Source organism: Rhipicephalus sanguineus, chromosome 8 (assembly GCF_013339695.2).
Source record: "Rhipicephalus sanguineus isolate Rsan-2018 chromosome 8, BIME_Rsan_1.4, whole genome shotgun sequence".
Classification (NCBI taxonomy): Eukaryota; Metazoa; Arthropoda; class Arachnida; order Ixodida; family Ixodidae; genus Rhipicephalus; species Rhipicephalus sanguineus.
The window spans coordinates 55426748-55454150 of NC_051183.1; the positions used below are offsets into that span (position 1 = coordinate 55426748).

Here is a 27403-nt window from a genome sequence, read left to right on the forward strand (position 1 = left end):
GCTGCACTGATTGTACTTTTTCATAGCCAACCTGTTACAGTGAGATGTTCATTTACATCATACTGGGAATGAGGAGCTTTATTGTTGTGGGCATTCTAGTAGGCTGTCAGTTTATTGGGACGTGAACAAAAACAGAATGACAAAGATGTGTCCTATTTAAAACTTCTTCAACATGGTCGGAAAACGCTGCCGATTGTTGGCGAAGGTCCTGCAAACGTGCGAGCCAAACATTATAGCGCAGCACGCGGTATGTAATTTACTATTAAATTTCAAATTAGGGTAGAAATTGCTTGCTCTTCTCTCGACAAATGATGCCGTATACCCAAATGTACACGGACACAGCGATTGGCTGATTCGAATATTGTGAGCTGCATAGCTACTATGGCCGCTGCAGTGCCACACAGCGCAGAGCATGCTTGTTATCGCACTGAGAGTGAGTTGCAGGTTCGAAGAAAACAATGAAAATGGAAGTGCTCAAGGTGATGATGAGTGCTCATGTATGGACATAGCTTTTTTTTTTTACTACTTGTTATTCCTCCCCCTCCTGTGTAGCTTTCAGTGTGCTCGCTGGGAAGAAAGGAAAGAGAATGCGTTTGAAGTGTGTGACAAATCCCCGTAACTCTACTCAGGCACGTAGGCGAGGGGGGGGGGGGTTGGGGGCCCAGGCCCCCCCCCCCCCCCCCCGAACTTCGTCCAGCCTTCTATATTCCCGGGCAACTTTTCTTTCCTTTTGCCATGAAAAGACTTTCTTTCGAATAATTAGGCCTTGGGCCCCCCCCTGAAAAAAAATCCTGGCTACGTGCCTGACTCTACTCGTACTTGACGGATTGTCATTCTGTCTTGTGAAAATTTTTTGCGGAAGTCGATCCATGGGGCAATAAACTGTGATAACGAGGTCATTTCATGATTATGTGCAAAAGTGTTGCAGTCACGAATGGTTCTGTAAAGATGGGAAACTCCAGGAGAGAATAACACGCTTGTTTGTATTTTCAGAGGTGGTTTAGAAGCCCCTTAACCAATCTGAAAGTTTTTTTGCACGCAATTTTTTTTTACTTTTCTTGAGCGCGGTGGTCTGGGTTTTCTTCATAACTTTTTGTGTGAAGAGGAAGTGAGTGCCGATGTCTTTTTGTGATGCCCTGTTTGTTGTTGGCGCAGGGTTTCCGTGGAGCTGGCACACGGAAGTCGGCGTGGACCGGGGGGCAGGATCCTTGCACCGGGTTCACGGGACTGGAGGTCGCCGCCAGGAGGAGGAGGGGGAGGAGGGGGCCGCTACCAGGGTGGCTCCAGGGACAGGTCAGCCGCCATTCTGCCGTCTTCATTTAACCTTTTCGCTACCGTTGAAGAGTATAGTCGTCATGATATTTTGTAACAAAATGACCGATGGCTACTGCACTCGTCATCAACAAAAATTGGTCCCACACAGAAGCAATGAAGACTATACTCGTCCTACTTGTGTTTCTTGACGCTAGATGGCCACACTTGTCCGTGTTGGGCCATTTGTGTCTCTGCTTTCATTTAATTGCCATTCTTCAGTGTATTGTCATGCGGTGAAGCCACATTCGAGTTATCTTTTTCTACGAGATTAGTGAAATAAGGGAACCCCGTTGAATTGAAAGAATGGTACCGTTTTATTCAGAAAAAAAAAAAGCTCTACAAATTGAGTGAAAATGTTATTTCGTAATTTTCGCACGTTTTTCTTCTTTTCTTACAGTAGCAAAAGGGTTAATGGCAGTGTAGTTGTGTACCCATGGCCAACCGAATTTTGTGGAAGGGATGCCACGTGCGAGGGCTTATTGGAGGACTGCTGGGCCATTATGTGACGAGCACGACATCTGTTGCATCACCAAAAGCCTCTTGTGCACCATAGTAGATAAAAACGAACCATAGTAGATGAAACTATGACCAGTAATGCAAGGAGATGTAAACAGAGACATTGTCGACTTCTTCTTCTTTTTTTTTTCTTTTTTTTTTTTTTTACATGCTGATCTGGCTTGGCAGCCATCGCGTTAAAAAAAAGCTGGGTGCAATAAGCTGAAGATCTATACAAACGCCAGTGTAAATGATGACCCTGTCACAAGTTCTCACAAATGTCTCCAGAAAATATTGCGTGTGTGGTATTGCTAAGCATAAGGGCGCATGTTCGCTTCCCAATTATGGTGGCTGTGATGGGGCTGGAATAAGTTTCTACCCTGACAAGCCCTATGCCACTATGAGAGTGGTGGGCTTGACAAAACCACAAACGTCAACGATTCGGAACTGTTTAGTTTAACTGTTTGATGAATTGCAACGACATACGCTGGTGGGCATGCGAAAGCAATTGAAGCTAAGATCTTGAAACTAAGGCACATTAAACCTTCGAATTTTTTTATACTCGGCCAGAACTTATCTTGGCAGTGGGGTGAAGGCTATGGAGGCAGGGCATCCGCACATTTGTGTTACTAGGCAAGTAGTCCAGCAGCTTACAGACTATTCCAGTTTCAGTTTTGGTTGCTCACAGCATTCGTAGACAATTCAGGTTGACTGAGCCTCACCCCAGCATGGACGTTGCCAATAACTTACTGGGTCTGTTTCGACAGCCACTTTGTGACATTCGGAGTATATTTTTCTCAGAGAATGAAACAGCGAGTTTGCACATAGTCCAGCTGGCATCAGGGACACCACCTTTACTGCGAGAACAGGTGTGCGGGAAACATGTTGCTGCCCAAGAAGTGAAAAAAAGGGGGGAAAAAATTTTTGTCGACCATAACTTGTTTTTCCACGAATGGCTTCCCATGCTTGTTTTATTTCTATAATGAGGAGAGGTTTATTTATCCGAGCTAGGTAACTGAAAATTGGGAAGTAAAAAACTAGGGACTATTTCTTGGTACGCACGCAGGCAAGCGTTTCGATTCTGTAGCTTCCACAGTGCTGCCAAGAAAAGTCGGCGCCAAGTATAGAGTATGACTGGCTTGCACGTTTGCACTTTATAATTTTAATTTTCAGGTGTTGCCTGTGTGCCTAATGCACCATTCCTCGTTTTTCTTTTCTGTTTTTTCTTTCTCTGTCTGTGCCAGCAGTAGGTTTGGGCCTCCGGTGAGGACCAACTACCAGCTGGTCGTCGAGAACCTGAGCAGCCACGTCAGCTGGCAGGTAAATAGCCGACAGCAGCCGCTCCAGCGTCTGAAGTATCCCAACCATCGTCATGCCATCTGAGCTGTGCGTGTGTGCATGCGCAGTGGCAGCTCTTGTTGCATGCCGTTTCAGAGAGCCGCAAGTTTTTAAAAAAAAAATGGTTGCTGCAAAGGTGTAAGCTCGTTAAGAGCTGTAGGTGGCGGGGTAATGAGTTCCGGGAAGATCTTAAATGTGAAATGCCTGCTGGAGGTCTCTGCATCTGACAGCGTGGGCGTGCGGCTGTGATGTTTGTTGCGCCGTTTAATGCAAAGCATTGTGTGTGGATCTGAACCGTGGTTTCTGAAGCAGGCTTTTAGGTTCACATTAGTGAAAGTGCCATTTATTTGGCTGAAATTGAGGGGTGGGGGCGCAGTAGTGCAGTGAAATAGAACGAGAGCTATCTTGTGAAGCTGTAATCAGGACAAAAGATAGATTTACTTAGAACAGGAGCTTCAGTGCGGATCAGACGTGGACGCCTTAGATATAAGGGGTCTCAATGCGCGATGCCAAGATGGTGAGTGGTGGTATGGGATAACAGGTCTCGATGCACATTACCAAGATGGCGAATGGTGGCTAATAGTAAGCGGTGGCTAATAGTAATAGTAAGGAGCAGCTAATGTTTCTACAATTAGCCTTAAGAAAGCTTTCTGCAAGTGTTTTCTAATAAGCCCATAGAAGGATTCTCGTGTTTGTTTTGAACGCCAGGTAGCACTTGTCAAGAGGACTGAAAGAACTATAAAGAACAATTTGTATGTTCGGCTCGGCAAACCGGTAATCCAGGACGAAGCGAAAAAATTCAGCCTCGGTCGTATCATTCCTGAAATGCTTGCGCCAGAATCTCAAAGAGAGCACGAGGCTTTGTTCGAGAACGTTCGGCACTCAGAAAAAAAATAACTGACGTCAAGGTTACCAGCTGTGCGACGGTGCACGTGTAGTATTGCAGCTGTTGCCTGAGCATCGAGGCAATTTTGCAGCTGGGTGACCGGATGAATTGTTTGCAAAAATAAGCCTTTCCGAAGTACATTCACCACAGTGGCTGTTGCTAGGCTTAACGTCAATGGCTCCTCTCCTAGTCACAGTTTACTGACATTAAACTTACCGTATTTACTCGATTCTACCGCGCCCTCGATTGTAACGCGCACCCGTTTTCCGCGACCAAAAAAAAAAAAAGTAATACATCGATTGTAACGCGCACCCATTTTTGTGAGAGAAAAGAACAAAAAAAGTCCGTAGGAGTCAAACTTCGCACATTCGGAAGAACAAGTATTTGGGTTTTAAAGAACTAAAGTTTCAAAAAAGTAAAACACAGTCAAAAAGCGGGCCTTGCCGCTAAAACTGTCACCACTACGGCGGCTATACGAGTCGCGCAATGGATCAGTCCTCGTCGCTGTCGGACAACTCCTTGTCGCTGTCAACGCTCCTCGATTTCAGGAAACCGGCCCTGCTTTGGTCCACTGAAACCTTTTAGTGAAGCTTTGCTGTAAAAAAATCTGCTTCTGTTTGCGCCATTCTCGCACGCACGTTTCGGGAACTCCGAACTATATCCGAACGACCGCGATGCGGCCCGATTTCCGTTCGTCTCTCTGCACATGTAATAGCTATTCTTTTAAATGCGGCATCGTGGTACACTCGTCGAGTATTTGGAGTCTGCACTTCCATGCCGTCGATGCGAACGCAGAACGGGATGACAATCTCCTCAGCACAGTGCACACGTACGAACTGAAAAAATGGCAGAAATCGTAGGAGGCGGCCATTTTGAAATGTCGATGGCAATACGATAACCGATTTTTTTTTTTTTTTTTTTTTTGGTACTCGATTCTAACGCGCATGCGATTTTTGGACTCGTTTTTCCGGAAAAAAGGTGCGCGTTAGATTCGAGTAAATACGGTAACACTTCCCGACTTTGAACTTAACAAATAAAGCAAACTAAAGTTAATATTGAAGCTTCCATTTGCAGCCGAAAAAAAAAAAGTAGTCTGGGCTCTTCTAACAAAGCAGACTGATGCACTTTGCTACTTAAATGCATTTTAGTGGTGCGTTTTTCTCAGTATTTCAAATATAAAAGTCTAGGGCTGCCATTTCCTCATCTGGTACAATTATCTTTTTCATTACCAAGTATTGGCCATTTTAGATGCAGATATGTGGAAGTAGAGCTTATGCATCAACAGCGCAGCCGCACACTGTTCGCTGCAGATGTTAACTCCAACTGCATGGGCTTGAAGGTAGACGGGGGGTAGTCTCCCGCAATTATGGTGGCCGTCGCGTTTCCTTAACTGGCCACCACTTCGTTGAGCTTGCTGCTCACGGATATAAACACTTGCTTTTTAATGTGGTGAACTAGAGCATGGCTGAGTGTCTCGGGTCATTTAAAGTAAGCTTTTTTGAAAGTTTTTTAAAGGGACTGGCTGGCATTGTACCTAATGCAAAGGATACGCAGAATTAGACGTTAATGTGATGTAACCTGAGACATGCAAACTGTGCTGTAACTTCTTTTTACTTTGTGAAAAGGAATGTATTGTCAGTGTGAGGCTAAAAAAAAGGAAATCCATGCGTTGCAGCACAGGGACATGAATTGAAACCATGAGATCGTAGCACTACAAAGAAAATTTGTAGATCTGAATTTGCTGTCGATAAACAAAAAAGTGATTTGAAATGTTCCTTAGTTGCTGATTTACATCAACAGTGCCTCTCAACTGGTTGGCCACGTGTGTGCCCTAGTTCTAAGACGCTCAGCCGTGTTCTGGCTCCCCCTTGCCTTCTTGAGTGACAACTTGTTTCTCTCTCTCTCTCTCTGTTGCTGCATCACTCTCCTCAACCCCCCCTCAACCTGCCTTCCCCTCCCCCCCAACAAAAGAAGGTCGCCGTCTGACAGATGGAGGTTGTGTCTAGCGCACTGGCTTACTGCGGATGTGGCTACCACCACACGCCCAGTGGTGGGCTACAGCGTGCCAAGGGATCATAAGAGCAGCTTTGGCAAGCAAGTCCGTAGCTCGGGCAGAGAACCCCCGGAGGGCACCGCCCGACCCGCGCCGCCCATTGGCTGGCTTCCCCACACAACACTCTAGGTGTCAGGGAGAGAGCAAACGCAACACCGGCAGTCACGGATCTCTCGGTGGATGGATGGATGGATTCGCTACTAAGGAAGGCTGCTGCGGCTTGTGGCTTGGCTACTACCGGCCCTGTAGCGCAGCAGCGCCCGTCACTGCTGGTGGTCTCGCCCTTCTCGCTGTGGTGGTCTCTGTCTTGGGTGGTCTCTGTGCGCAAGGGTGGTCACTCTCTCGCAATGGGTGTGCTCTCTCGGTCTCTGGTTGGTGGGGGGGTGGTCCGCGGATCGGTGACCACCCCCGGCTCCCCCCTTCCCCCTGGAAAAGGTAAATCTCCCACCCGGGACGCCGCGCCCCTCCTGTAACCCGGCCGGGCTGCGGCCGGTGGTTGCGGGGGCCGGTCGTCCCTCTCTTTGTGCGTGGGCTGCACTGTACGGCGGCTTTTGCGGGGGCCAGGTTTGGGGAAGGGTGGGTCTCGGCGACCTGCGACAACAGGTATAGCGTCAAAATTTTTTAGTGGCTTAGTGACGTGCCTGGCTTGTATGCTTTGGCACTGTGGTATTTGTAGTTACTATGCAATGACTTATCTGCCCGCGTGTTTAGAAATGTGCCTTAACTTCGGGCCACGACTTGACTCGATCAAGTTCACGTAATGCTTGACGTGAACATTCCTAAGATGCTCATCGCATTTCCTTGGGTGAATTAACGTCAAGTGCTACAATGACGTGAACCGTACAAGTCTTGTCTGCGAGTTAAAGCGTATTTCTAAATACAGGGATTAGGAAGACTTAGGCTGATTTATTTACAGAGTGGGGCCATTGAATAGTTATTACCGTTTATTAAACTGGAACTAGGCAGTAGTGTGCAAATTCAAACTTGTTTGCATCATTAGTCTTGGTGCAAATCCAGGGTACAGTTTATAGCTTAGTGGCAACGTACCCGTTCAGGCTTCAGCCGACATTGGCCACCGGTGCAACCAAGCTTGCCTTTTATAAGGTGCTAATGGCGATTGTTGTCCCAATCGTTGCCTGGATGGTATTTTTACTGTATTGAGATAACATTTCATGAATTAAAGGGGCGAGAAAACGTAATTCTAGTTTGCTGTTGAGAATTATATAATGTTAGGTTACCTTTTAAGTTAAATGTGCTAGGCAGCAAAAGCTTGTGCAATGCAGCCCTTGTTTCACACTGTTTGAGAGATTCCTCTTTAATATTAAATGCAAGAAGCTTTTTGACCTCTGAAACAGACCCCGAGAGATTGAAAGAACTACCTCTTTACACCATCATCACTCTGCTTGCTTTTTACTTCTTTTTTTTTTTTGCACCTCGGTATTTCTGCAGTCATCATTAGTTGCACAGAGTGGACTCCTTGTGTTGGGATCCTCCTGGCTATGGTAGTATTAGATGGTGTGTGCTTGCAAAAGAGGCACACACTCAGCGATACACTCGCTAAAAATAGTCTAGTATGTTTTGTAAGTACCTTTGTTTTATGCACTTACTAGAAACGCTTTAGAGGGTCCTGGAATGGAATCTACAACATGCTTACGGTAAATGGCTTCCTTCGTGGAGAGGGCAATGTGCCTTCGCGTTTGCTGAGCGTGTAGTCATGCCGGTGTTTTTATTTTATGGTGGAATGTTGCTTGTGAATTGCATTGGTTAGCTGCCAATCAATGTAATTATCATTGTAGATGTCAGTAACGGCACATGAAGGTCTCCAATTTCAACAAAAGGTTGTGCCAAGACTCGCATCCCAGTATAAGTTGAATACGTGTTGACGACTAGTTGTCGTTATGCCAACGTGTCTTTCATGAGCGTTGGGCTTGACCACGTCATCTAAAAGTGTTAAACTGCACTCGGTCTGCTCTTGGACCTGTTGAGTTTCTTAAATTTAGATTGCCAAGCTAGATTTACGTGCAGATGTGAGGTTTCTTGTTTTTGAGGTGCAGGCTGTGTTAATTTGTAGTGCATGGATTAAAGCTTGGTGGGTAGGGTACTTCGCCAAGTAGCAGCAAACAACCTCAGTAATGGCAATGGAAGATCACACTTGTAGAGCTGCTTCTATGACATCTACTCGATTTCAAATTGCTTGTGAAGCATTCGTCGAGAAGGACCGGTGTATTATTGGAATGAATTAATGGCACCTAGCGTCTTCTTGATTATGATATTTCTTGAAGTTAAGCTTGAAAGATGCATTCCGAAAACGAAACCATTTGTGTTTCATTTCTGACGTGTACGTATGCACTCTTTGCTCCCCCTTTCCTGTCCTCCTTTCCCTCTGCCCTTTCCTTCCATGGTGGGCCCCCCTTCTGATCTCGTAGGACTTGAAAGACTACATGCGCCAGGCGGGTGAGGTGACCTTCACTGATGCGCACAGCAACCGGCCGAACGAAGGGTACGTCCTGGTCATAAGCACTTGTTCAGGTAGATAGCGAATATGCAATGTCCGCAACTGTTTGTGTATTGGGCTGTATTTCGAGAACTACAATCGCTTTAGTGCATGTCTTTGGCAAGATCGTCACATTGGGTTTTAGCTGCTGTTGCTTCTAGAAAAGGGAGCCTTTGCAGGAGTGTGTATTTGGACATTACCCGTTGCTCAATGAACTAAATGCATTATGGGTGTGCGGGTTTGGTTCCCGGCCACGGCGGCCATATTTTGATGGGGCAAAATGCGAAAATGCCAGTGTTACTTAGATTAGGTGCACATTAGTATACCCCGGGTGGTCAAAAAACTTGCCAGTATGGTCAAATTTAACCTATAGGGTTGTGTTATCAAATCATCGTAATAGCATCTAAAGGCCTATAATTCAATTTTTAATGAACAGCATTTGGGAAATTAGTGTGAAAACTGGCTGAAAGGGTTGTTACAGAATCATCATAGCTGTGTTGGTAGGCTATTATATTTTTCAGGGCACTCGGAGTCTCGTCTCTGCGTTTTCTGTGCTTCTGAGGTCCAATGCTAAAAAGAAATACCTTTCACTACCTTATTTGCCAAGTTGTCAAAATATAAGTGACACTTGTTTTGTCTTAGCTTCTTGAGCTGTTGCTTACTTTAGAAAGCGAGATAGTAATTCCTTGTTCCGTATGCTGCTCAGGCTTGTCGAGTTCTCCAACTATGCGGACATGCGGAACGCCCTTTCCAAGCTGGACAACACTGACCTGAGTGGTCGCCGGATTAAGCTGTACGAATCTAAGAAGAGCCGCGCATCAAACCGGTAAGGGCCTGTCATGCCTGTTGCTCTCGCTTGCTATTTGTTTGTGCGAGTTGCGTGCTTGTCTCTCGGCTTCCCGGGCTGCGCATTGATTGTAGGGTCTGTGTGAAGCAGCAGCAGTGGTGAATCTGCTTTTTAAAAAAAGGGGGCCTATTTGGGTCATTTTTCTGTCGCACAATGGTAATCATAATCTGGCTTGCCTGCCTTTTCTTTCTTGAAAACTGTGGTCGCTACATTCCTATCGAGATTGCTATGCAATGCTGATGCTGTGCACTCCATGACCAGGAGGTACCTGGCGTGTGACATAATTCAAGGAAAAGTATGTGGGTAGACTATAGTTGTAGCAAAAAAGATGCCCCAGGTACACTCTCCCATCCTTATCTTTTTAGTGTTCCCTTTGCAGCCATTCTGATGTTGAGGGTGAGAGGGGGTAGGCATAACTTGTAGCATTTACTGAACTGTCTTCTCACTCAACAGCTTTTAAAACTCTTTGCTGGCACCTTGAAAGTCATCGAAAGCACTAATCTTTTTTAAAAAAACCAAAGTATGTTACTAATCCTGAAAGGTCACAGCTTCCGCGTAGTTCTTTGCTTTTGTCAACTGAACCCCGTGGATTGGCCCCTTGCTTGCAGATGGGTGCTTGCTTGTGTTCATATTCTGCGCTTATTCCGTTCCAACTTTGGGTCATGAGAATATAGTTTGCTGGTAGCGTGAACGCAGTGTACGTTTGGGCGACCAAGGCCACGTGTTCACACCGAACTTTTCATTTTGCAGGTCCCGCTCAAGGTCCCGCTCCCGGTCTCGTTCCAGGTCCCGCCGCTCGACCTCGGACTCGCGTTCACGCTCCCGCTCCAGGTCCCGCTCTCGCTCCCGGTCGGCGTCCAAGACCCCGCCGCGCAGGAAGAGCCGCTCGGACAGTCCGCGCAACAACCGCTCCCGCTCCCGGAGCGCCTCGCCGCCGCAGCGCCGCCACTCGGCCTCCAAGTCGCCCCCTTCCAAGCGGAACAGCCCCGACGACTGAGCCTGCCGCCGAGCCTTTTGCATTTCCCTTCCCTTCCTGGCCGCAAGCAACGAAGCTATGCTTCTCGCTTAACAGGCTCCCTTCTCTTGTCTTTTTTATTCTTTTTTTCACGCTTTCCGTGCTCTCGTCGTTGTCTTCATCGTGAATTTCTCATGCATGCCGCCCCATATGATGAAGCCCGTGGAAGCTTTCACCATTTTGTCGTCTGCTACCAATCTTTGTCATCGGCTCTGAGAGAGCGAGAAAGGAAGTGTAGGACAATGTTATTGTGCACAATGTGGAAACGCCATCTTTTTTTTAGTACATTGTTTTCTTCACAAAGTTGGATCTTGCCATCAGCGCCAGCATCAAGGGGGCTTTGATGCCTTGCGTGACCATACACAGCTTCATCTGTTTTGGGATTTTTTTTCTTTACTGCAAATTTAGAGAGAGATCGTGGGGAGGTTTTACCTGTGCTCCGGATGAAAACTGTAGCCGCCTGTATGTTCTACCTTTCTTTCTGGGATGCGGTAGCAGGTATTGCGAACAAAGGGAGTAGGATATGCAGATTCCCACTTTGTAGTCGTCCTCTGCCCGGTTAGTTCACGGTTGAGTTATGTCACCGAAGGAATCACACTTGAAGCAGCCGAACAGGTCCAGTATTTTTCTCACTAAGTGTTTTTGTTAATAATGTAATTGTGCCTTTTATTTTAGTTGATCACTAAAGGCCTTTTAGAGGTGATGTGTTGATTCATCTTTTGTAAAGACTTCATTGGGTGGAACCATGAAATGTGTTACTTTCTCTTTTGTATTTTTTTTTTCCACGTGTGTAATAAAATGTGTCCCACCAAATGTTTTTCTCTTTTCTTCGATGCACTTTGTGTAGTGGGCGTGATTGTTGCACTTCGATGTTCTGATTGATTGATTGATTGAAATAACTTTAATGAGGTCCTGCGGGACGCGATTGCATTATTCAAAACTTGGAACATGATACAGGTATGTTGTCGCACGTTGCAATCCTAGGCATGAAAATTTTCTAAACTCTCTTTTGAAAGCCCATTCGAGAAAACTTTATTGATTGTGGCCTTGTAATGCAACTTAGCTTTTGTTTTACAGCGAATTTGCCTTTAGCTCTGCCTACGTCGACTGTATTGGAGAATGCTTGCTTGCCATAATTTTTAAGTTCCACACTCGTGTTCATTCACTAGTCTTCGCATAGGCACTTGTACAGTTACTCGTGTTCAGTTCATGCTCTCGTCTATTCTGGATTCTCGGGCACTCTTATGCTCGTACACCTTCACGTCTACTTGCACCAAATTCTCTCGCACACACTCTATAGAAGCTCTCATTCATACTCTTGACACACTTGTTACTCTTTCAATTACTCGCACTTAGTTCATACTCTAGTCTACTTGAAATTCTCGGGTACTCGCGTCTGCCAGCACCAAGTACTCCATCACACTCAGATGCTTAGTAGGTACTCGCGTTCATAGACTTGTCCCACTTGTAGTTACTCTTCCTGTTACGTTCAGTTCATACTCTGATCTCGGAATTCTTGGGTACTCGCTCATGCCCATACGCCGTCACAGCTGCTCGCACCACTCCCTCACGCACGGACACTTAGAGGCTCGCATTCATACTCTAGCTGTGTCACTTGTTACCCTTTCATACGCATCTGTTCGCTCGCATACGCCTATTCACACAGGTACTCGTTTATGCTCGTTCGTCTACTCGCTCAAACTGCGTCGTCCCTACTCGCCGGGGAGCTCGTTAATCATACTGAAGTTCGCTGGCGTTCACAGGTTCTCGTGTTTAGTACTAGTGTCTACTCGCTCCCTACGACCTGCAATCGGACTCGTACGTCCACGCGCCCTTGTCGGTTATCCCTTCACTCGTACGTCCACACCCTCGCCGGTTCTCCCTGCACTCGTACGTCTACTCGCCTTCACCGGTTCTCCCTTCACTCGCCCTCACCAGTTCTCACTTCACTCGCGCTCGTACGCCCACTTACCCTCACTGGTTATCACCCTCTCTCCCTTCATTCGCACACGTATGTCTACTCGCCCTCACTGGTTCTCCCTTCACTCGCATACCTGCCAAGTCTCCCGGATTACCCGGGAGACTCCCTGATTTTGAACGTTTCTCCCGGTTGTACGGGTCATAGGAAAATCTCCCGGAAATCTAGTTTTGCCCCGCGCGTCCAGTGCTTTGTCTGGCCACGTGGGCAAAGTTGTCTGGCCACGAAGTAGAAAGGATTCTTTTTTTTTTTTAACGATGGTAGAAAGGTTCAACTTAGTTTAATTGCGCATGAAGTAGCAAGCGACGACAGGCCTCGCACGCGGAGCGATGTTATCGCATGTGCCCTTCGCGCGACGGTGACGGCCGGGTCGTTTCATCTCTGCTTCAACCGCGTTGGTCCCTAGCGCGCTTGTACTCGCACGTGAAACAGACGATGTGTAAGCGATGTTATCGGTTGTTATCGGTTTGGACTCTGTACAGATCAGCGGCGACCGCAACATCCCGCTGACAGTGTCCATATAATTGCTATCGCAGTGCCCCCCCCCCCCCTCCCCCCGTTGAGTGGATCTCCCGGATTCCGTTTCTCCAAACTTGGCAGGTATGCACTCGTACGTGCACTCGCCCTCACCGGTTCTCCCTGCACTCGTATGTCTACTCGCCCTCACCGGTTCTCCCTGCGCTGGTATGTCTACTTCTTCAGTGGTTATTCAGGAAAGGAAAAAGGCACCTAATTTCTGTCTGCCTATAGGCGATACGGCGCAGTGCCTTGTAGGGGTGGGGGTAAGGAGGGAATAAAAGAATAGTAGGAAAATAGAGAGAAAAGTGAGAGGAGCACATCCATCCAACGAAGAGAAAAGAGGACAGGAAAGATTGGGAAACGGGAGTTCAGGGACGGGTCCGCGAAACACAGCTAGAGGCACAGTGCACAACATCGACGAAACGGAGAAGGTCCCGACGATGAGCGGCGCACGGCATAGCGGGCGAGGAGTCCGTCACGGGGCGCCGGTCAGCGAGAGGTACGAGGAGTAATCCAGGACATCGCGGCCGGCACGTCCGTCTTGCTTGAAATCCAGCGAGCGAATCCCGAGCGAATCACCCTCGGTATGTCTACTCGCCCTCATCGATTCTCCCTTCACTCGCACTTGTACGTCCACTCGCCCTCGCCGGTTCTCCCTTCACTCGCACTACTCGCCCTCATCGATTCTCCCTTCACTCGCACTTGTACGTCCACTCCCCCTCGCCGGTTCTCCCTTCACTCGCACTCGTATGTCTACTCGCCCTCACCGGTTCTCCCTTCACTCCCACTCGTACGTCCACTCGCCCTCACCGGTTCTCCCTTCACTCGCACTCGTATGTCTACTCGCCCTCACCGGTTCTCCCTTCACTCGCACTTGTACGTCCACTCGCCCTCGCCGGTTCTCCCTTCACTCGCACTCGTATGTCTACTCGCCCACGCCGGGTTCTCCCTTCACTCGCATTCGTACGTCCACTCGCCCTCACCGGTTCTCCCTTCACTCGCATTCGTACGTCCACTCGCCCTCACCGGTTCTCCCTTCACCTGCACGTTCACTCACTCTCACGGGTTCTTCCTTCACTTGCCCTCACCAGTTCTCACTCCACTCGCACTCTTATGTCCACTCACCGTAACAGGTTCTCACTCGCCCTCACCGGTTCTCGCAATCGTACGTCCACTCGCCCTCACCGGTTCTCCCTTCACCCGCACGTTCACTCACTCTCACGGGTTCTTCCTTCACTTGCCCTCACCAGTTCTCACTCCACTCGCACTCTTATGTCCACTCACCGTAACAGGTTCTCACTCGCCCTCACCGGTTCTCGCAATCGTACGTCCATTCACCCTCACCGGTTCTCTCCGCTATCACTCGCATTCGTACGTCCACTCTCACTAGTTCTCATTCACGTTTGTACTCGTGTTTGCTCAGCTGCTCTACAACGTTCGTACACATTCACTCAAGATTGCCTGTTCTCATGTCCCATTTGACCACAAAAGTCCGTTGGACATCCTCGCTCCAAACCTGTAATGGGTCGTCTTAAGGGCAACGCACGGGTGTAAACATGGTAAATAGAAATTTCTTGAAAGCTATACGAAAATGTCGTATACGTTTCATTAGAGATTTTTAGCAAGTTACGGAAATACGGAACGCAAATACGGTACGGGACTACGGTAGAGCCCCTCCTCTCTCGCTCGTTGTGCTTTTGCCGCTCCTAATTCCAGTGAAGGTACTCCAACACCACAAAGGCCTCTTCAGAAATTACTGTGGGGTGTCACGCCTGTGGGAATTCAGGCGTCCGCGCCAGTGGCTCGACGCCATCTTCCCTTGGAGAGTTCTCGTGTCCCTCTCCTCTCGACCGGACGGGTGGCAGCTGGTCATAAATCGCCGTCACTTTGCTGCCACCCCGCCCTCGAAGGTTAAACACGGTGGCCGATTGGCCCAATTTTTGGCGGGATTTGGACCTGGCTCGCGCTCGCCTGGAAGCGGCGGGCGCGCGACCAGGTTCGAGAGAGACCACTTGGGGACCTCGAAGGGTGCGTACGCGTTTTGGCCGCTCCGGCCGGCGGCGATCCTTTGTTCTTTGTTCTTCGCCGCCGGCCGGCGGTTACGTCGTTTTGTCGGGGCTCCGGCCTCAGCGGGCGCGCGCCACCCTCCGCGGTCTCGAAGTCCCGAGGCAGCGCCTCGCGATCGTGCACCGTATGTTCCTTTTAAGTGTTGCTATGTCTGTTCTGTTTCCTTCTGCTCTGGGGTGCGAGATCGCGGGAGCGCTGGCCGAGGGGTAGGTCGGCTCTCCAAACCTGGTTCTTTCTTTGTTTGTTCGTTTTGTGGGTGTGCCATTCGCGGCCACATTTGGTAACAATTGTATTAGCTAATTGGTGTCCTGTGTAACTATCTTACATGCGATTGGTTGTAATGAATTATCGTTCTCTTGTATTAAAATCCCCCGTAATAAATCACTGATTTGGAGAGCGTCGCCTAGGGTCTCCCTCGCTGCGCGCGATGGCTCGCCGTCCCTTCGCGGTGATGGGCCGAGTTATCGCGCGCAGCAGTGCGAACGGTACACGGGCGCGGGACGAACGAGGACGCGGCAGCCTGCAGGAAGCTCCCAGTGCTCGAACCCGCGGTGGTGTTTGGCGCGTACGGCGCCGGGAGCGACGACGACACCACATTCTGGCGCCCAACGTGGGGCCAGGGGCCTAATCAGCCTCTGGTCGCTGAGAAACCGAGCTTTTACGCAGAGTGCGGTTGTCGCGTCAAGTTCAGTGCGTCCGTGTACGTTCGTATCTATTTCTTCATCTCTCTCTTTTCATTCATCCGCCGTTCTTTTTTTTTTTTTTTTGAGAGTTGCCTGCCTTGTCATCGTTCGAGCGTAAATTACCCTAGGCCTGGTCTCTGGTGAGGTAACGTGGTACGGAAAGAGGCAAGTGCCACTTTTCAAGAAGTATTGGGCACCCGCTTCAAAGCTTCAGTTGCGAAGCGAGGACGAGGAAAGGAGTGCTGCAAGTTTCCGCCGAGATACAACATTCGTTCTTGGCGGCGGGAGTTCGTTGGATAACCTGAGATCCTCGTCATGCCGTTCCGGAGAGACTTACCTCCCCTGCTCTGCCTTTGATTCAGCGATTCGGTGAGTCCAACGGATTTTCTCTGAACACCTGCGCCTTTGTAGCCCAATTCTAGCCTAATTCTGTAATAGTTGACGCACTATTCGCGCCCTGTGTTGCTGCTGGTCACGATTTCGGCACATGCCAGCAAAAGGGCGAAAATGGCGGAACAACCGCCGAGCGGACAAAGACGGGTCATAAAACGGGCCCGGTCCGTGAAGAGGCGAGCGCCTCAGGCACCCCCCCCCGTCGCGTTCGCAGAAGGGGACGCACCCCTGCAACCCCGTGACTATGACGAGGAGGCTGTCCTGACGGAAAGCCGGCCGGGGGGAGACAAGACGAGCCATACCCATCTGGGCTCTGGAGTTGTCTCTTTTTGTTTTTGTTGTGGCCCGAAGAGCTGCGAACGGACAGCGGAGTAACCCAGTTGTATATATTTGTAAATAGTTTCTTCGTTTGTCGCTGGTGATGCGACGGCCTCCGGGAGGCGATGCGCCGGGACGTGCTGGTATTGCACGGGCGCGGGCGCTGTAACGTTGCTGGTATTGCAACGAGCGCGTGGGGTCCGAAGCAGCGCCGGGCGCTGCTGCCCCAAGGGTAGGGGGGAAGGGTTCACTTCGCATGGTCCAGAAGAGCTCGGCCCAAGTTCGCATGCCACCTCTTTTACCGCTGTCGACGACCGACGCGTGTAAACAGATTGGCAACCCCCGGCAGCAGAGGTACGACGTTTCGCACCACTGCATTTGTTATATTTCATTGGCCTGTCTTCAGAGTGGTAATGCTTACATTAAGGTTAATTCGCTCTGAGATTCGGCGCGCGGCATGGTGTGAATGTTCGACTATCGCCGCCCCTTCCGCGTCTGTCCATTTCGTAGACAGCACGTCATGGACGCCCATTTCGGTCGGTGTCGCGAATGGGCAGTGTGCGTCCGTGGGAGGATTATCCGCTAGTGTCGAGGTCATACGTCAGCGCGCTAGTGAAGACCACGCTTACTATCCGGATGAACTGATCAGACGGAGAAACAATGACAAGGGACCGGCCGTACAGATGTTATGCACGTTAATTTGATTTAGGACAGCGAATGAGGACTCCTCGATAAAGCTTTCGTTCACTTCTTTGAGTTATGGATTTCGATATTCGGCTAGTGACTTCCTTGCAGGCAACTTCTCTTTCCTTGGTTGTTCCCATTCTTGATTTCCTGTTTATGCAACCAGTGTTTAGATTCTGTTGAGCCCTCACCTTTTGCTTTTATGTATGTGTTTGCTTGAATGTTTCGTTCTTTAATGTCATGTAGTTCATTATCTAGAATGTTTTGTGCTCCGCGAGTGCTTTGATGTGTTTTCTGCCGCCTTGCGTCGTCGATTGAAGTCTGCGTGGCCGGAGGCAGCGAAGGCGGGGCGGTGGATCGGGCTGCAGTTGCGGCGCCTGTCGCAGTCAAGGCGTCGACGTAGCGGCCGGCGACCGACGCCTGTTGCGGTCCGTGTACGCGAAGAACGGGACTGAGGCGAGCGGGACCATTGGGGTCGACCATCGAAGAGACTCTTCGCGATCGCATGGACATTTTGTGCCTTCTTCACCGTTTTTACTGTTGCCAATACTGCCTCGGCGGATGTTTGTTCTTGTATTTCTTCATTTCGAGTGCTAAGTTTTTAATTGTGGTTTCTGTGCACGTCGGATGTACGCGTTTGATAAGGTGTTGACATTTTAACTGGGAGAGCTTTAGAGCTAGGCTGTTGCTAGGGTTACGTCCAGACGTAACTGTAGTCACCGCTATCGTTACGTCCAGACCAAAGTCCCTAGATTTTTCCCTGTTGAAGAGCAGGGAAAATCTAGGGACTCTAGTCATGTGGCTTTCCACAAACGTGAGTACATTATTTTCCTGTTGCTCAGTGAAGGCCCTCTGCGCCCTTCGGGCGCGGCAACCTAATCGTGGCTTCGCCCTCGCTTCGCGAGTGCGGCCATTTCGCTAACGCTCAATGGCCGGTTGGCAGGGTCACGGTCACGCGCTACTGGCCGCTGTCGCGGCCACGCGCTGTTTAGCCCGCGCAGCCTGCCCCTTCGGGGCAGGCGGAGGCGTACGTAACCCAAGAGCCGCGTCGCGCTTCTCTGGCAACAGACTTCAACACCTGAGACAAAAAAAAAGAAAAAAAAAAAAAGAAAAAAAAAAAAAAGCAGCAGCAGCGAGGTTCGAACCAACGTCCTCGCAGTTCCGAGCACGACACGCTAGCCGCTGCGCCACCGAGGCCAATCGGTTCGGTAGCTCTAACGGGCTCTATTTGTATTACCACGCTGGACGTAACTTTTAAGACTCGTTATTCTTACGTCCAGACGTAACTGCAACGGCTCGTACCGTTACGTCTAGACGTAACGCTAGACACTCCCTTAGAGCTAACGTTTGTCTACTTCCTGAGTATTTTCGCCGCGTGTTAATTTAATTTAACGCTCAGGTGTCGTGCCGTTGCGACTTTGTTGCGTATGTTTTCATTGCCGACACCGGAGCTCCAGTTGGTAGGGGGCATTTAAGGAGGGAGGGATGTGGGAATTCAGGCGTCCGCGCCAGTGGCTCGACGCCATCTTCCCTTGGAGAGTTCTCGTGTCCCTCTCCTCTCGACCGGACGGGTGGCAGCTGGTCATAAATCGCCGTCACTTTGCTGCCACCCCGCCCTCGAAGGTTAAACACGGTGGCCGATTGGCCCAATTTTGGCGGGATTTGGACCTGGCTCGCGCTCGCCTGGAAGCGGCGGGCGCGCGACCAGGTTCGAGAGAGACCACTTGGGGACCTCGAAGGGTGCGTACGCGTTTTGGCCGCTCCGGCCGGCGGCGATCCTTTGTTCTTTGTTCTTCGCCGCCGGCCGGCGGTTACGTCGTTTTGTCGGGGCTCCGGCCTCAGCGGGCGCGCGCCACCCTCCGCGGTCTCGAAGTCCCGAGGCAGCGCCTCGCGATCGTGCACCGTATGTTCCTTTTAAGTGTTGCTATGTCTGTTCTGTTTCCTTCTGCTCTGGGGTGCGAGATCGCGGGAGCGCTGGCCGAGGGGTAGGTCGGCTCTCCAAACCTGGTTCTTTCTTTGTTTGTTCGTTTTGTGGGTGTGCCATTCGCGGCCACATTTGGTAACAATTGTATTAGCTAATTGGTGTCCTGTGTAACTATCTTACATGCGATTGGTTGTAATGAATTATCGTTCTCTTGTATTAAAATCCCCCGTAATAAATCACTGATTTGGAGAGCGTCGCCTAGGGTCTCCCTCGCTGCGCGCGATGGCTCGCCGTCCCTTCGCGGTGATGGGCCGAGTTATCGCGCGCAGCAGTGCGAACGGTACACGGGCGCGGGACGAACGAGGACGCGGCAGCCTGCAGGAAGCTCCCAGTGCTCGAACCCGCGGTGGTGTTTGGCGCGTACGGCGCCGGGAGCGACGACGACACCACACGCCTTATTGTTGCCTGTCAACTATAGTGAACTAGAATATACTCTAGTGAACTAGAGTATATTCTAGTTGACTATACTGTCAGCCTACGCATTGTTAACGATGCACCTGTCGATCGAAGGACGCACTTTAAGCACAGTGAGCTGGAGAGAAGGAGCGCTACCGTAGTCCCGTACCGTATTTCCGTAACTTGCTAAAAATCTCTATTAGCTGTAGTCTCTCGGAAAGATTGTGAGCCTTTTCCATGATGGATTGTTAGCGCAAAAGCTTTTACATGACTTTATTTTAGATGGCCGATCGCCAAATGACAAATGTACGGCGCTCTTACTTCAAAAGGCGCACTGAATGTACACGGTATAACACGTTGATCAGCGCATTGCAGAACGCGAAGTAAACGATTTTTGAAGAGCCAAGGGTCAGTTTTGCAAATACACTTACCGTAACGACAATGGCGCAGCGCCTGCAGAGCCACCGTAGATGCCTCTGCTTGCACGTTGGGCACCGCCACGCGTAAACACGTGCTGCGGGTAGTTAAGGAGAAATTCACTCTGATAGTGCACTGCGCTTGCGCGACGCTCAAAGACACGCTGAGCCGTGCTCACAACTAGGGCAAGGCACCGCCATGCGTAAACATGTGCTGCGGGCAGGCAAGGAGATATTCACTACTTCCTATCGTGCACTGTGCTTGCGCGACGCTCATACATTGACGTTGAGCCGTGCTCACAACTAGGGCAAGGCAACACCATGCGTAAACATGTGCTGCGGGTAGGTAAAGAGATAATCACTCCTTCATATCGGTGCACTGTGCTTGCGCGACGATCGTACATTGAAGCTGAGCCGTGCTCACAACTAGGGCTTGGCACTGCCATGCGTAAACATGTGCTGTGAGTAGGTAAGGAGATATTGATCACTCCTTGCTATAATGTACTGTTCTTGTGCGACGCTCAAACTTTGAAGCTGCAGCTTGCGAATCTCCCTAACAAGATTCTACTCCTGCTGGGAAAACCTTACATGCTTGCCTCAAACATCGACGTCATCGACGCTTCGGTAAACGGAGCAGTGGGGACTCTACGAACGGGAATCGCTGGGTGACCGTCCGACGCACTTCCTCAGGTTTCACAATAGTGGAGCTGCATTTGCTTGCTTGCTTGTTTCTTGTATTACCTCTTTCGGAGAGGTTGTTTATCTCGACGCGACCAGGCCCATCGAGCTTGCTGACCTTTATGGACCTAACAGATCTGTGTGTGTGTGTGTGTGTGTTTACCTATTTTTGTCCAAGTCTTCGTCAATATTTTTTCTTCACTTTCCTATCTCCTTTCCTCTTTGTCTCCTCCTAACTTCCTTTCCTCTGTCTCTTCCCTCCTCCCGAAAGAGCAGGCAGGCGTTGTGCCCCTTCTGGTGGCAGTTGCCAGCTTGCTCTCTCCCTCTTTTCTCTGTGTCCTTGTGCTTGTATGTATGCAAATCAAATAATAATAATAATAATAATAATAATAATAATAATAATAATAATAATAATAATAATAATAATAATAACAACAACATTAATAATAATAATAATAATAATAATAATAATAATAATAATGTTTGGCGCACACCCGCAACGGAGGATTGGCCAAGAAGCCGGCGAATCAGTACTTTATGAAGTTGATCCACACAGAAAATTTTTCATAGCGACAGATCTCCCACGACACTTAGAGACTTTAATCCACAGACTTCGATTGGAAGTAGCCTACACAAACAGTTTCCTGCACAAGATACATCGAGCCAACTCCCCGGAATGCCATTGTGGTCAAGCAGAAGAAAATGTTCGCCATATTCTTTTGGAGTGCGTTAAATACGCGAATGAAAGAGAAAACTTAAAGAAAAAATTAGCAAGTTTGGACAGACGGCCCCTCACATTAAAGAAATTACTTGGACCATGGCCTGAGATGCATCTTCAGAAAAGGCGAACATCTTCCTGACAGATTTTTTAGTGGAGACCGGACTGGATAAGCGCCTGTGATAGACAGCCAGGGATTGATTTATATGAAAGGTGTTAGTGCATATTTTGATAGTAGAAAAGGATGGTGTGCGGGTGAACAGTTTATGACAGTGTGAACTGCTGCAAGCAAACTGTGTCTTGGTATGATATTTGAAGTGATTTCAGTGTGCGGATTGTTCATGTTTAGGTATCGTTTAGTATTATTCTTTTTTTTTTCGCTGCATAACTTCGTGATATGGAGTAGCCGAGGCAATATGGACCTCAACCTCTCCACAGCAAAACAGTTAGAACAGAACAGAACAGAACAGGTTAATGTAAATTGGAACACTATGTAAAAGTCAGGGAACGGGAAAAGCGACTTTTCTTTTTCAAATAGAATAAGGTTATTGTCGTCATACGGAAAAATGAAATAAAGAAATAAATAAAAAATTTTAAGGAGCATTTAGCGCAGGATCTACAACTACGCCAATCGCTACACAATTTTTTTTTTCATGAAGCCCTGAACGAAAGCGAGAAACGCGAATAGGCCCCATGCCGTTCAAGATAAGGTGCGCGAAGAGGACAACAAACAGTGGCGGAATGCGGTGCGCGACAAGTCTACCTTGACGGTGTACTACAACCACAAGGGAGCATGATAGAAAGGGAAGGGACGTACGACAACAATGACGGAAGCGGCCTGTTGTTCGAAGCGCGAGCTGGGCTCTGCGAACACACGTGTACCGCCACCAATCCGCCTCTTTCGTTTTCCTGTGCTGTTTTGGCAAAGTTTTGGTAGGGGCCGGGACAACCGGTATTGCCAGAAGCAAAGCCTCCGAGATGAAGAGACGTTCCGCGACATTTCGGCTAGGGGAAGGGCGCATGCGCCGGAGCATCGTGAAAAAGGCGAATGTGGTGACTCTGCCGGCGACACGAGGGCTTTATGCCGGATGTGCGAACAAGAAAGAGACTGTCCAGCACCTTGTGCTACACTGTACTTGTTTGTGCCCACGCCAAAGCAGGGGCGGATCCAGGTGCCAACTTTGGGGGGGGGGGGAGGGGGGTTCCTTCATCTGACCGGGGGGAGTGGTAGGGTAGGGATGACAGAGGTAGAGGGCGTGGACAAGATTCTCCTTCCCGCTTTGTGTAATGGTAGCCGAAGCAACTTGATAAAGGAGGTGGGTGACAGGCACGGCAGGCAGGGGGGGAGGGGGCGCTGACACAGGCGTTGGGGGGGGGGGCGATCGCCCCTACCGCCCCCCCCTCTGGATCCGCCACTGCGCCAAAGAGAGGGCACTACCATAGTCCCTCGGCACTACATTGCCCGAGGCGCTGCGGTTTGTGGGCTCAAGCACGGCCGCTCAATCTCTTTTCATTCAGCGGGCGTGGCTCAAGTGACTCTGTGCAACTGCATGCAGGCGATGAAGCAGTTGGTGCGGCGAACTATGCGGCACCCGACCTGACTATCTCACACCTAGAGGAACGAGCAAAGAGCCTTCTACATAAGAAACGCGAATACAGCTTCGCTGGTAATCCGTCCCCGTATGAATGTGGCGGCCCCATGAATTTCTCTTCGCATGTTTAACGCTCCGTCTACTGATCGAGTCAGTCGAGCAGAAGCCACTGTGAACGTTATGGTTACCTTATTTCGATGACACGCCATAGATCAAACTTTGTCGAAAACGGTTATATAATCAAGTGCACATCGTGTACGCGCATTTTTCTCAAGCTTCTGAATTTCTCTGTAAAGTTTTCTTCTGACTGTAATCGTTGAAATAAGCTCGCCTGCAAAATGTGTCCGCTTACCATTGTAGAAGCAAATAGAGAAAGGTAGGGTTACGTCCTGTGTCATAACCAAAGGAATCAAGTTTATTATTTTTGTTGTTTAATTGGTCCTCATGCATCCTTCTTTTCTTTTCCAAATTGTGATATGGGGCTGGGCTTGTCAGCAGATGAGTGACCACCCTGCATGTCACGCTCCTGTTCCCAGATATACCCATAAGTGGCGTAATCGGTCGCGGACGAAGCGGTAGCCGCAGTGAAACTGGGAAGCGCGCTCGAGCGTCCGTAGGACTTAAAGTCACTGTAGCAGGGGCGGATGTGCAGAGGGGCTGCCGCACGTCCTTTATTCCCTTGCATCTCTTACTGTACAAGTAACGTAATCATAGACTGCAACACAAAATAAAAAGAAAACAACATGAAGAAGTGGGGCAGCTACGTAGTAGTTGAGCGAAGACAGAGGAAACAGCGCGGCTGGTGGCCTTTTTCCTCCTCCGCACCCTCACATCGCTTCTCCTTACCCTCCCTTCACTTTCCCACCCCCTTGCTGTACCTATTATACATGGCTATACTATACTTCACCCTCTCCCTCTCCTTTTCGTCCTCCACACCCTCGCATCGCTCCTCGCCTTACTTCGAGTCCTCCACTTTGCCTCCACTTGATATATCATACTATGCATGGTTATGCTGTTCTTCCCCTTCGCTTTGCACAGCTGGGCCTAGTTTTTTGCGGTCGCGGATACGGCCCTACCTCACGCTTCAACAGCCCCGATGTTAAAATCACAGACAATCACAAGGGAAACACAGGAGATCCGCAGCTAGCTCCGTTGTTTAAAGGAGCCCTGACACCAAAATTGAAACCTCGAGATGTTTTTGTTTGACTTTCCTGTATACGGGGGCACATCTGACCGATTATTAGCGACGAACGTTGCCTTTAAGATATCTTAATTTGGTTTTAAAGTAAGCATGAGTGCTCACTTGAGTTGGCTGCACCTTGCGACATCCTGGTATGACGTAGATAGAGGCCCCGCGTGACGTTCCACGAGTAAAGCGAGTATTGTGGACGTCACAGAAGGTTTGCGGGGCGCACGTGCACAATACGACGACTGGCACCCGGCGAGGCCTGTTGTGCTGCACCCCTCTCGCTCTGTTGTCGGGCTGCTCTGGAGGTAGTTTTCGTGAGGGGTCACGCGCTTAACAGGTTTAACCCCTACCGAGGCACCCACATACTTTCAATCGCGAAGCGGTAACTCCAGGAGGGTGATCCTCGCTCTCATTGGCTAGTTCGATGCAGACGTCACCGCTCCGTATAACATCGCTTTCTGGGGAATTCTAGGGACGGTGCAGCGTCAACCACGAGAGAAATCAAGAGCTCGATTATTCCCTATGAGGCGATGCCAAGTTTTCCCAGTTTACCTACAGTTCCTGCCGATCCCGCAACAAGTGAGCCTCGCTTTTCCCGTCTCCCGAGTTAGCGGAGAGCGATTCTTTTCTCCTGTCGGACGCTCTCGATGGACGGCAGCGAAAGCGCCGGGGCGCGCGCTAGCACCTCCACGAGACTTGACAAGATCTGCACTTTCTGCGACAAGGCTTTTTCAAATGCGAGCAATTTAAAAAGGCACATAAAAAATGTCCATGGAGAAGAGGCCTTGGCAACAGCAAAAACAAAGGAGTAAACAACCGGAGTAAACAACCGGTTAAACTGTGTCGGGAGCAAGGCGTAACGTATGAAGTCCTTCAAAGTAAACTGGTCATGAAGCACTTGTTATGTCTGTGCATCATCAGATGCACTACCTAAGACATTTTCTATTACACTGCGCTACTAGTACTCACGTCTGCAAAATACATATATCGCACATGTCCGCATCTGCCAATAACTTAGACCTAGCACGAGCAAGCGGAATAGCACATACCGGAGCAAGCAAGACAACACATGCTCTCGTGTCGACTTGCTTACACCGTCCCTGCCTCGGTGTGAGCTATTCCGCTTGCGTTATGTATGTACACGAACAAGCCCAAGCTACTCTTCTTGCGTACAAGCATTTCTACGGGACACTTAAATGTGTGCAGCTTCATGCAATGCATGAAGGAAAAAAAAAAACGCAAAACACTTCTCAAACCATTCACGGAAACTACGTAGAGTCAGCACACATGACACCAATGAAAATGCCTTAACCTAGCTGTTGCCAGTACATTTGGTTCATAGGCGCTTTCTCAACATTTAGCACTTCACATTGCGTTTTCACAGCTCATTTGCCTGTATTTCTTTTCCCAAGAGTCGGTTTCAGTGCTAATGAAGACGTGCTTGAAACGGCCTGCCACGTTTTAAGTGGTAACGAATTAACGCAACTTTACTAGCTCGGAAGCTGTGGACACACGCCCACCCCGTTCATGCCTCTCACACACACCCATCACGCACCACGCGATTGTACTACGTGTTCCGCGTGTTCGGTGGTTGTACCTAAACCGTCCCTAGACACACTCTCTGCTCCTAGGTGAAGATGTACCTAGATGAGCTATCGCTTTGATCACGTGACTTTACGCCCACGTGACCTGAGGATCGTTCTCCTGCATTTACCGCCTCGCCTTTCAATCTCTACCGCGCGCGGGGCCCCGATTTGAAAACCACGCTTTCTACGTCACCACAGCTTGAGTACACATGGTCTTTGACGCTCCCCGCATGGGTCGCTAGTTTCTTGTGGTTTTTAGGCGGGCGTTTTGAAGTGACGCTAAAAGGGTCACAATTAACTACGCTAGAATTAGTTATACGATACGCTAGAGCATTTACGATTTAACTTAGGGATTACCAGACCCAAAGCTACAAATTACAATAAAAAAGTCACCAACAAAAATTTTGCTGTCAGGGGTCCTTTAATCTGCAGATTTCACGCAGGGTGGAACTGGGGTAAGCTTTTTGTCGTATGCCCAGGAGGAAATCAACATCATCGGCGTCTCGCGACAGACGAGCACGCGACATTCGCCACGGTTAGCTCGAGATACCCCGCGGGCTGCTAGAGGCACGTACGTCAGAGCACTCGTACGCCAAGAGCATCGCACCTCGCGCTACGCGTCGCTGGCCCCTGAAGACAAAACCCAGCCCGCTCTCGACTTTCGTCGCGGCCATGGCTGGAATGGCGTGGACGCTCCACCCAGCACTCTTCTACGAGAAGTACGGCACGGTGCTCGTACAGCTCTGGGAATCGGGCGACGTCGGCACCCTGTTCAATCCTGTGCGAAGACTGTCCAGGAGCATCGGCGACCGTATCACGTCTCTTCGTCGTCCCTACGGCACTACCGCGACTGCCGCGCCCAAGTCCGCAGACGTCGGTGGCGCCACCGAGGCGCCAGGCCTATCGGACGACGACAGCGTCGCCACGGAGGACGACGCCGTGTCGAGAGTCAACCGCGAGCCGGGAGACACGTCGTCCGAGCCCAGTACGTCGCAACAGAACGAGCTTGCTTTCCAGGGCGACATCTATACGCAGATGCGACGCAGCCGCCGGCAGCGCGAACGCCTCCAGAAAATCCGCGAGACGCGCGAAAAGTTCCTGCAAGGTGGAAGCACCAGCAGCGGCAGCGAGTTCGGCCGGAAAAGACGCGGCTTCCACCATCGCGGCAGCTCCATCCTGGCCTCCAAGAAAGATAAGGCCTTCAAGAAGGCGGCCGGAGGCGGTACTCCCCTAACGGACATGGAGGGCGTTCTACCCGCGCGAGCCGTCGTTATAGACGTCTCCGGGTCACCGGGAGAGAGTAGTTCCTCGGAAGACCAGGACCTCGCGGACAAGGTCGGCGCTAAGGGCGGCGGCACGATACAAGCCGAAGAGCTGCTCGAGGAAAACGACAGCCTGCAGGCGTTCAGGGACGTCCGCAGGACAAGCAAGAGATGCCGCGGGTCACCGCCGCCGACCGTGCGCGTGCCGTCGGAGTCGCAGACGGACACCGAGTCTATCGCCAGCACTTCCACGGTGGGTCAAGCACCGGTCTCCAGTACGCCGCCGCTCATAAAGCTGGCACAGCCGTTCGTGGCCGCGAAGCCGCCCAAGCGTTCTGCTCTCCGCAAACGCAAGACTTCCAGCAGGAGAGCCTCCGTAGCATCGCGGGGCAAGTCGGCCACAGCGCCCAAAATGTCTCCGTCCGACGCCTCGATCGACACGTCATCCACGGTTGTTCCTGGTAAAGCGGGCCCCGTGACAGAAGCCGACTTCTCTTC

The 27403-nt window shown here is 50.0% G+C and overlaps 3 protein-coding genes across 7 annotated transcripts in view; 2 read left to right on the top strand and 1 right to left on the bottom strand.

Annotated features, from left to right (window-relative positions):
* LOC119401932 (chromatin-remodeling ATPase INO80-like) overlaps positions 1-27403 on the bottom strand; it is a 255790-nt gene that overhangs the window by 112330 nt on the left and 116057 nt on the right.
* LOC119401935 (serine/arginine-rich splicing factor 5) overlaps positions 1-27403 on the top strand; it is a 164071-nt gene that overhangs the window by 12262 nt on the left and 124406 nt on the right. The gene's annotated exons all lie outside the window — the stretch shown is intronic.
* The window catches only part of LOC119401936 (serine/arginine-rich splicing factor 5), a 168421-nt gene that overhangs the window by 2296 nt on the left and 138722 nt on the right, over positions 1-27403 (top strand). The window contains exons 4-8 of one of the 3 annotated variants that reach the window (XM_037668961.2): positions 1156-1293; positions 3057-3129; positions 8513-8586; positions 9287-9406; positions 10178-15400. The exons of 1 other annotated variant lie outside the window; for it this stretch is intronic. In XM_037668961.2, coding sequence (XP_037524889.1) covers positions 1156-1293; positions 3057-3129; positions 8513-8586; positions 9287-9406; positions 10178-10424 — 652 coding nt within the window. In that variant the 3' untranslated portion in view covers positions 10425-15400. Of the gene's footprint in view, positions 1-1155; positions 1294-3056; positions 3130-8512; positions 8587-9286; positions 9407-10177; positions 15401-27403 lie in introns of those variants that run through there. One more of the 3 variants, XM_037668964.2, reaches the window with a different exon arrangement.